This window comes from Triticum urartu, chromosome 4 (genome assembly GCF_003073215.2).
Source record: "Triticum urartu cultivar G1812 chromosome 4, Tu2.1, whole genome shotgun sequence".
Lineage (NCBI taxonomy): Eukaryota > Viridiplantae > Streptophyta > Magnoliopsida > Poales > Poaceae > Triticum > Triticum urartu.
In genome coordinates this window covers 66,858,591-66,869,317 of record NC_053025.1, presented here as the reverse complement: position 1 = coordinate 66,869,317, position 10,727 = coordinate 66,858,591, and the positions used below count along the sequence as shown (strand labels likewise).

Below are 10,727 nucleotides of genomic sequence, written 5' to 3'. Positions count from 1 at the left end.
CTTGGCGGCCGCCGTGACGGCCGCCAGCTGCAGCTCCGGGAAGGCGACGTCCCCGGCGGCAGAGAGGGCCATGGCCTCCTCCAGGCCGTCCCACTGCCGCTCGTCATGCATGTTCATGGAGTCGTCCATGACACGCTGCAGGAGACGGGCCTCCTCCTCCGCTGTCATGCGAGGAGAGGGAGGGGGCGACGGAGACGGGGAAGGCGACGACGTGGGTGTCAGGCCATGCACCCGCGTACGCCGCGCGGCTCTGCACGTGGCCTCCGCGGCCCCGACACGGTGCCGGCGAAGTAGGACGCGCGCCGCACGTCGTGCTCGTCCTGGAGCCATGTGTCCCAGAGCGGCGAGTCGGGGGCATACCTGTGGTCGTAGTACAGGTCGTCGGGGAGGAGGTGGCGGCGGCGGTTGATCTCATCGCGCCGTGCACGGCCGGTCGCCGGCACTGGCGGAATGGGGACCCGGTCCGCGGAGAGGTGACACCCGTTGGGGAGGTGGGCGTCGCTCCACGGGACCGGCGTCCTCGTCTCCCAGTACCTCCGGCACACGTCCGCGCAGATGTACTGCCGGTCGCGCTCGCCGGAGGGCCTAGGGGCAATGATGAAGGGGGCCGGCGCTGGGGCTCGACGGGAGGAGTGCGGCGGTGGCGCGGGGGCCCGACGGGAGGAGCGCGGCGGAGACGCGGGCTCCTCCTTCTTCACGGAGCCGCGGCGGCGCCCCGAGGAGGAGCCGGCCTCGCGGTCGTGCTTGCCCTTACCGTTCCAGAAGCCCATGGCGAGGTGGGCGGCCGGCGAGCTCGAGGAGGAGTCGGGCTAGGGTTTCTGCGCTGTCGGGGTTCGAGGAGGACGCTGGGTGGCGTGGGGCACTGTGGACGACGACCCGTCCACGCTTCCCACTTAAAGAAGGACGGCGACCGCTCGACGTGCGGATGACAGGTGGGGCCGCTCGCTCGTGCGCATTGATGTGGCTGGATGGGAGGTGGGTGGCCGCCTGCCACGCGGCCCCGACGCGGACGAGCGCGCGTCCGTTTGGTGTCCGCCACGACCCAAACCCGGCGCAATTTTGTGCTCGAAATGGGTCGGCCCAGACACAAAACGGACAAGACAGGTCCGGGCCATCGCGCGCTGGGCCGCCTTCTTTGTCCCTTTTACCTTAAACGGACGGGGTCGAACAGAATAGGGTCGCGCGATGGAGTTGGTCTGAGTGCCGCCATGTGTCATGGTCACAGCCGTTGCCTAGCAAAAGTAGCAGTCTCGGTCCATCATACGCCAATAGAAAGCCGTTTTCCACGAGTAGGCTACTCCTGCCCGCACACGCGCCTACACAAGCAGGCCGCACCCGATTTGCTCGCGCACGAGGAATCATACGGACACGACACCCAACGGGGTGCGGTCCGCCTCGATCCAATCCTCGCTTGCCCCCCCGGCCCCACGCCCTGCTCGCCCCTCCCCTCCCTACGCCCGGCCCACACACCAACACCCAAACGGACGCCGCGCCCTGCGTCGGCTCACCCACCAGACCATACGCCCGGTCCACCCGCCCTCCACGCCAGTCACCTCCCTCTCCGATCGGAGGCGGAGCGTGGCCGCGGCGCCGATCCCCCGTGGAAGCCTCCGCGTGTCGCGCCCCATAAATATCCGACCTCGCCGGCGCCCGCGACCTCCGAGAACTCCCCTTCTCCGCCGCGCCCGCCGTGCCCAAACCCTAACCAGCCACCCGCCTAGCGCCAGTGCCCCCCTGCCGCTACTAGTCCCACAACTACCCTGTTGCCGCGGCAGCGTCGGCTGCTCCCGCTGCTGCTGCTGCTAACTGGCGCCGAAACCCTAGCCCCGCCCGATGTCGCAGCAGGATCCGGCTGCGGCCGGGGAGGAGCTGCCGGGGGGCCTCTCGCGGAGCAGCTCCGCCAGCCGGCTCAACGCGCAGGCGCCGGAGTTCGTGCCGCGTGTCGCGGCGCCGCCGCCCCCGCCGGTGCAGCCCGTGATCCACGTCTTCGCCGCGCCGCCCCCGCCGCCGCCCGCGTCCTTCTTCGCCGCGGGCCCGCCCCCGCCCCCGCCCCGGCCGCCGTTCGAGTTTTACGCGGCGGTCGGTGCTGCTGGCCCGGGCTTCGTTGCCGTGCCCGAGCATGAGATGGGGCCCGAGCAAGCGGTGCCGCCGCCGCCACCGCCGGCCCAGGCACACCAGCAGGGGAGAGAGCTGACCACAGACGACGTGCTGCACAAGATCACCAAGCAGGTTGGTGCTCCTCTTGTTCCTTGTTGTGTTGCTCGATCTCGAATAGGTGTAATTAGATCAGGAGCAGTGATTGTTATAGGGGCTGTAACATATAATTACACGTGAAGTTTCATAGAGCCAATCATGTCAATTAAATAGGTCTATATTGTGAGTACGTCTTTATTTGAAACTGTAATTCAGTCCAACTCTTCTGTACATCGTTATCTTCTGCACTCCCTCCGTTCCTAAATATAAGTCTTTGTAGAGATTCCACTATGAACCACATACGGATGTATATAGATGCATTTTAGAGTGTAGATTCATTCATTTTGCTCCGTATGTAATCCATAGTGGAATCTCTACAAAGACTTATATTTAGGAACGGTGGGAGTACATCGTTATATTTTACTGAGAATGTTGTTGTTTTTCATTTATTATATTACAAGAATAGCTTTTTCCTCTACTTCTTCATTTCATAAATTTATAAACCTTGCAGGTGGAGTATTACTTCAGTGATATAAACCTGGCCACTACAGAACATTTGATGAGGTTTATTTCTAAGGATCCTGAAGGATATGGTGAGTTGTATGCTTGCATCTCAAGCTATTTTGTTGAGACATGTAATGCAAATTCATTAAACTGATTAAGTTGATTGTATGATTGTTTCTGGAAGGTGTCATCATTCATTCACTTTTTATTTTTATTTTTGTAGCTTTCTATTGCATGAATAGAAAAAAAAATCATGTTTATGATCTTGCTACTTTAAAGCTTTCAGCTGACAGTGAGACTCAAAAGAGGCTTCCAGAAATGAATAACTGGATATATTATGCATGTTACTGTTTCGTTACTTTCCTAGAAGATACTTCTTTCTTTGAAATGAAGATAGCATCGTACTTAACATAATATAGATCGTGCTTTTCTTTTTGCAGTATATTATGTTACTTTGGATAGAATTTCTCTTGGACTGTCTTTGACCTAATTAGGAATTAGGATTGCATCGATCCATTCTATTCTAAAATTGGTTCAAAGGATTGGACTATGATTTGTCCAATACCAATTGACAAATCAAGATAAATAATTTTTAATCTTATCATGTATTATTATCTTCTACTACCTCAGTTATTAACAGGACAATGGTTGCCATACTGATCAGAAAATAGTTACTCCCTCCGATCCATATTACTTGTCGCTATAAAGTTGTGCTAAAGCAGCGACACGTAATATGGATCGAATGGAGTACCTATATTTGACCGAGTTCTCTCATATGAAAATCTTTCAACTGTGAGTGTGTGACTTCCATATGCTAGTTTTGTTTACTTTATTTTGATAAAGAACGGGAAATCAAGTTCTGTCTATTATAGAGAAAAATTACCACCTTTGATACTTGGACAAACAAATATAAATTGGCATCTGATTTACATTCTTCCTTAATGCAGTACCGATGTCAGTTGTTGCTTCCTTTAAGAAAATTAAGGCTCTGGTGCAAAGTAGTTCCATGCTTGCTTCAGCTCTTCGAACTTCATCAAAGCTTGTAAGTTCAATGATAATCCTGTTGTATAATGTGGCCAGATCTCAGAACGGACTTTTATTATTTTTGAAATTATTTCATTCGTCAACAGGGTACTTCATAAGTCATAAGAATATGACCAACCGCAGCACATCTACTACTGCTAGCTTGTCATTCCCCTGCATGTTACTTATGACTGCAGTTACATTTATGATTGTTTGGTTATACATGCAGGTGGTTAGTGAAGATGGAAACAGAGTAAAGCGTGTACAGCCATTTACAGAATCAGATTTAGAGGAACTACAGGTAATTATGAGGTCTTTATACATTACATGCAACAACCATATGCTTTAGTTTCCTTTTATGGATAAAATAGCTGGACTGTAACAAGGAAGACTTGCTGTGTCTTGTAGGCCCGAATTGTTGTTGCAGAAAATCTTCCAGATGATCATTGTTACCAGAACCTTATGAAGATTTTCTCATCTGTTGGCAGGTAATAATTATTGTAGATCAGAAAAAAGTGCAGCTATTCTCTTCCTGTCTTGAGAAAACTGATACATGTTTCTCTGCTGATTCTTGTTTCCATGTTGCAGTGTAAAGACAATCAGAACATGCTATCCTCAGACCCCAAATGGCAGTGGTCCAGTTACTAATAGATCTGCTAAACTAGATATGCTTTTTGCCAACAAGGTAATTATTATTCCTGTTTATAACACTCAAATACCATATTCTTAATGGCAGTTGTTTTGTGATGGTTGCATGGGTAACTATTTTTGGTCAATTGAATCTTCCCTGAACCCTGTATCCTTGGACAACCTGAATGGACTAACTTCAGTACAACGTATGTTCATTTGATGTGAAGTAGGGGTGGATATGTGTGGATGCATTATTTACATGGTATTATTAGACTAGATAATTGCCCGCGAGTTGCAACAGGGGCACAATTATTCTAGTGGGTTAGCCTGTGAGTTATGTACCATATCAGTGCGATTGTGTAAAAATAGAAGATTTTATAAAGAGAACAGAATTTTATTTGGTAAGCCAATAATAGGTGGGGCTGTTGATGTGGTTTTTGGGGAAAACCAGTGGAAAAAATCAGGGATGAGAAAAAAATAAAAACGGAGGGGGGGGGGGGGGGGGGGGGGCAGGGTTGCTGACTAGGCCTGTTAAGTGGCCTCTCTCCATACAATAAAATAATCCAATTAAAATTGAGATTTTAAGATCAACTGGAGTACTTTAGAAGAGGCCACCACGTCCCCATAAAAGGTTTTAATGCCATGTGCCATTTTCTCATTACCAATGATACAATAAGATAGAAGAGTTAGGGCCAGTTCTTTTGCTGGCTTCTAGAATAAGCTGGAATAAGCTCCCCCCCTACCCAGCTTATTCTAGAAGCCCAACCATTTTTATGAGGCCTACTAATTAAGACTTGACCAGTAGGCTTCTAAAAGAATATTTTTGGTTGGGCTTCTAAAATAAGCTGGCTAGGGGGCAGCTTATTCTAGAAGCTCAAACAAGCCACAAAAAGAACTGGCCCTTAATACATGTACATTGCCTCCCCCACCAGATGGTCGCACACATCCTCTCTCTGTTATGCAGTATGGCTTCAGATGCCTAAACAGATTGACCAAAAAATTTATGATATGCAGCTTGGTTTAAATGAATGATTGCATTTCTGCAGCTAAACTGTTATTATAATAGTGTTTGTTTTCACCATTGCCTTGATGTGTGTTAGTGCACCTTTTGCTGATTGATGCATGTCAAGCTAATAGTTTTTCCCTGATGGCAGCTGCATGCTTTTGTTGAGTATGAGACTATTGAGGATGCTGAAAAAGCGGTATTTATCTTCACATAACCTCTTTAATAGCATAATTACTTGCTTGCCCGTATTACCAATGACATCACTTCATCCAATACAGATTGTGGTGCTTAATGATGAGAGGAACTGGAGAAGCGGGCTTAGAGTTCGGTTGTTGAATTCTTGCATGGTAATCATCCATTGGGTTTAATCAGTTGGACATGAGATAGTTTTGGTGCTTAACTGCTTAAGCAAAACCCCATGATGATAAGTACTTGCCATAACATCTCAAGTCATCGGGTTGCGACGAGGCTACAAGAATGAAGCATTTGTACAACTTTATTTCTTATACTCGTAATTCTGTCATTTTGCAAAATGTGACTTCGTTTACATTTGGAATGATGCATTAATAATGCATATTTTCTCCTTAGTTCTTGTAGCTCACCTTACGTATGTTCATTTACTAGGATCCAAGGTCAAAGTGTGTGTTTAAAAATACTCGTTTCTTCATTTAGGAGCCAAAAAAATATATATTAATTGATTGGCAATTACAATCATAATTCATACCGAATGCAAGGGTTACAAAGTTCAGAGCATTGGACAGCCAGACACTGTCTGGTTGTGAACAACACAACAAATTTGGCAAGGGCTGAACTTCCACATCCTCCCCGCCCCTGGCTTACAAAAACAATGTCAAAATAACTACCCACTACCACCACCTGCGCCAAGCTGTTGGATTTGTTTGAGAATCGGCAAAATGCTTGCCTTATGATTCTCACTTGTTCTCCTCAGCAACTCCAAAGCCTAGCAATCTGTCTCAATAGCGACAAGCTTATAATTCATGTTGCGTCACCTGGACTCCATAATGGTAGGCATAAGCTTCTGCAGTAAGCATGTTTGGCATATACTACCTCCGTCCGGGTTTATTGGTTCCCTTTGTATTTTGTGCCTAATTTTGACTATAGATTTGACTAACAAAATATACGTTGTATGTCACAAAACTTATATTGTGGATTCATATTCGAAAGAGGTTTCCGATGATACTATTTTTGTGGTACATAACATTTTTTTGTTAGTGAATCAAAGGTCAAAGTTTAACCCAAAATACAAGGAGGACTAATAAACCCGGACGGAGGTAGTAATCATATATAGTTGACTCATGGAGATGGTTTCAACTGTTCACGTGATGGAATTTTCGGTCATGCTTATTGTTACACCCCTCCACCCAGTTTCGGTGACTTTCTACACTACACAAAATTCTTTATTCGAGCATCTTTTGTTTGAGACATGTCCTTATAGACTGATTTACTCATGCCCTAGTTCGCTCAAAAATAACATCTTGTTCGATTGGATGTTAATTGGCAGTAATTGAATATGTAAAGTATATGGGAATACCACTTGCCCCCCTATAAGAACTATGCATTCCAGATTTTTGCTCTGAGAAAAGAATGTTGCAATTCCCTTGGAAGGAAATACTGTAGTGGCTCAACACTATCCATTTTGAATCCTCCGGGCATATCAATTTGAAGTCTGCCATAATGAAAGTACCATTAGTTGCATTTACTTCACTTCATAATGGCATCCAGCACCACTTGATCAAGGAACGAAATTGGAAGTATAGTAGGTGATGTTCATGCATGGTTTGTGTTTCAAACCAGCTGGCACTAAATTGTGGCTGTATTCAAGCCAAACTGCACCATCATATGGTTTTCTACTGTTAAAAAACCCGCATTTGAGTCTCCTCTGAGGTTATGGATGTGAAATCGAGGATGTGTTAGGCTTTAACCGTTACGCAAGAATTAATACTAGCATTGCCAATCTTTTTTTGGCTTGGCATGCCTTTTGAAGATTGTCGTTACTTGAAGTTGCAACTATGTTTTCGGAAAGTCCTTTCTCAGCCCGAGCTCAAATGAGCTCGGGTGAACAGTAAAATCAAAAAATATTTTAAAAATGCTCAAAAATTCTGAATTTTTTTGTGGTAAACATTGACAAATATTCTAACTGCTTGCAAAATTTCATCTTCATATCACATTCGTACAAGGCGTGGCAAAAAAAAACAAAATCAGTGCTCCGAAATGCTTTGAAAGTAGCATTTTCAGAGCATCGATTTTGTTTTTTTGTCACGCCTTCCACAAATGTGATCTGAAGATGAAATTTTGCAAGCAGTTAGAACATTTGTCAAAGCTTGTCACAAAAAAAATTCAGAATTTTTTGAACATTTTTAAAATGTTTTTTGATTTTACTGTTCACCTGAGCTCATTTGAGCTCGGGTGTAGATACTCCACGTCCCTATGTTTTATACTTTTACTTGGTATAATTTGTGTCCATATGAGTTACCACCACAAAATTTCTCCATCTTTGTTGGATGCACCTCCAAGGAAATTACGACTAATATACTCTAGAAGATTGATGTGTTCTAACATGTGTAAGTTTAGCTTGTTAATAACTTAATATGAAAATAAAAAGCATTTGCCTTTTAGAAACTGTAACTTACAAAGATGGATATTTGACATGCATTGGGATAAAAAATCATGAACCTTGTTCTAAAAAAAAATCATGAACCTTTTGCTGTTAGCAAGGCCTCTTTTAACATAAGTAGTCCGCCTCCCTGTTTAATCAAACCTTCACCCTACAGTATGTTCAAACTTCAAACAGTGACCCGTCTATTTCACTTCTGACCTATTAGGAAGAATCATAAATTTGATATATCATTTGAAGATTACATCAATAGCAGCTTAAAATATGATACAGTGCTTTTAAAATTTGTTTGTGTATTCTAGAAGTAGCTTAATATCATAGTTAAAAGCAAAAACTGGCAAAAACAAAGTTTTCCCTAGTTAAAAACGGGGTGCCCCCCTTAAGTGCCCCTAGGCTCTAGGCGATGGCAAAACGCTCAGTGCTTAATTGCGCTTTGGTCAGACAAGCGCAAGGCGGTGGTAAAGTGCACAATTAAGGCATAGTGCTTTTCTTTTAACTTTGCTCAATATATGCCAACAATCCTTTGTTTTGTTTGTTTGCATGTTGCATAAAAAAACTGTTTCCTAAAACATTATAATGTGTTTTGTGTTATAGGCTAAGGGAGGCAAAGGTAAGAAGGGTGGGCATGAAACTGATGTACATGGTGAGGAGGATGTTTCCACTTCTGATCAACCAAATGATAAACATTCAGAAGAAACATCTCAACCATCAGATGCAATAGGAGAGCATGTTGTAAGTATTCCTTCTGCCGTTTCGGAACATACAGTTTTTTTTTTCAGTCTTGTTTAGTAAAGGTGAGCATGAGATTTAATGATATTTTATCTTGATTCGCCTCATTATCTTCTGTCTCTATTCAGCATATTATTGGGTAAGCACCACACTTAACTGTTCTTTCTCCTTCACAAGACATTAAGACCATTGATAATATGTTCCCTCGTTTCTACCATTCTCTGAGAACTGAGCAGTAGCTCAGTGGCTTGAGCCCACGGTGGTGGTCTCCCCCACCTGCGTTTGAGTCCGCCTCAGAGCGTATTCCGCTGGGGTGTTTTCTGCAGAGAGGTCTCATCTCTATCTAGCTAATGGACAGTTAAAGGAGGGATTTCCCACCTTGACTCAAACTTTTTCTTTCCTACCATTCTCTTACTTTATAAGCTAATTAATCCCCAGCCTGACCAGAGTGCACCTTTGCCAACATTATTGAACACACCATAGAAAGAATTTAAAAAGTACCATTGCAACCATTTGTCCAAATATAGGCCCAATTTGGAAGAGCAGTGTGTGTGTGTTTGCTGTCAACCAGCTAATACCAGAAGAATATTTCAACTTGGTACTTGCCCTGTAGTTTCAACAGTACATCGCTTCAAGGTTACCTGTTTTTATTTGAGTTGTCATCTGAATGTTTTGAGATTCAATTGATTGTGTCTGTTTATGTACCTCCAAGCTTGTTTGAAGGGACTTTTCCCCATAGATCTGAAAGCAATTGATTTTGTACAGTCCGAGGAGAGCACTGGAGATGCAGGCCGTGGGCGTGGCAGAGGCCGAGGGCGTGGAGGTAGAGGCAGAGGGCGTGGCTACCATAACAACCATAACAACAATCAATACCACCATAACAACCATCCGCAGCAGCAGCACCACCACCAAAACAGCAACAATCAAGGTAACAACAACCGGAGTGGCGCCCATCCTGTCGGAACCCCGCCTTCCAGCCACCCAGTGAAGGCCGAGCAACAGCAGACACAGTCATCGCCTCCCGCAGGAGCGAACAAACAGCTTCCAGGGCCGCGTATGCCAGACGGCACCCGTGGGTTCTCAATGGGCAGAGGAATGCCGCAAACATCGTCGCCCAGCATATCGACTAGTGAACCTTGAACTTGATTCGTGCCACAGGAGAGACGAGACACAGCTTGTGCTGCTGATTGCCATGTTGATAGAGAGATGGCGAGAGACTGTATTTTAGAAGTCTTGTCTTTTGGAGTGTGCTTTCTGATTTACAGACCATAATATGGTTTTGCGTGTGCTGTGTGTACTTTAAAACCGGTAGCGCAGTGGTTTCGGAGTGATTATGGCCACCATTTTGTAACTCCTATTTTTTTTGCTCCTTTTTGCCTCTTTGACTGTAAGATTGTAGCAGTAAAAGCTCTTTTGGGCACAGAAAAGGTAAAGAAAATAAAAGGAACATGATAAAAGATGCTGATGTTTTATGTAGTGCGCTTTTATACTCCGTCGCTCAGCTGAGTGAGATTCATGGGGTCCAAGTAAACCATAAAATGACGCCTGATTTATGTATGTCCTGTTGAAGATTGGCAAGTTTCTATTCTAATGTCAAAGCTCATGATGGCGAATTGGCAATAACAAGCCTGCATAAAGTTTTCATTCGTTATGATAGAAAAAGGGATGAGAAACACACGATTTTTCTTTGGGGAGACACTATTCATCAGTTTGATTCAGTAGTGTAGCAAAGAGAGGAGATATAAAATATTTCCTTGATCACAATTCTAACAAATAATTGTACAATCCATTTGGAACTTCTACTTAAGGGCTTCACTAGCGTGCGACGAGCTAGCATGGAGCGGTCATGTGACTGAAAATCCAATTTGGGAAAGTCGGATTCGCTATGAGCCATTGGGTGGCGATTAAGCTTCTTCAACCTCTGAAACAGTCATTGTTCACCTTCTTTAACCTCGGACCTCCAGATCTATCATCAGACTAACTGTGTGCTGCCGACGCTTGTGGCGG

At 45.2% G+C, this 10,727-nt stretch overlaps 1 protein-coding gene across 1 annotated transcript; it reads left to right on the top strand.

The window, feature by feature from the left end:
* Positions 1–1,392: 1,392 nt before the first annotated feature.
* Positions 1,393–10,192, top strand: LOC125550709 (la-related protein 6B). The gene is made up of 10 exons (XM_048713777.1): positions 1,393–2,229; positions 2,705–2,786; positions 3,645–3,739; positions 3,950–4,021; positions 4,129–4,208; positions 4,309–4,405; positions 5,505–5,552; positions 5,635–5,703; positions 8,586–8,723; positions 9,486–10,192. The coding sequence occupies exons 1-10, from the start codon at positions 1,834–1,836 to the stop codon at positions 9,858–9,860; spliced, it is 1,452 nt and encodes a 483-aa protein (XP_048569734.1). The 5' UTR covers positions 1,393–1,833; the 3' UTR covers positions 9,861–10,192.
* Positions 10,193–10,727: the final 535 nt, after the last annotated feature.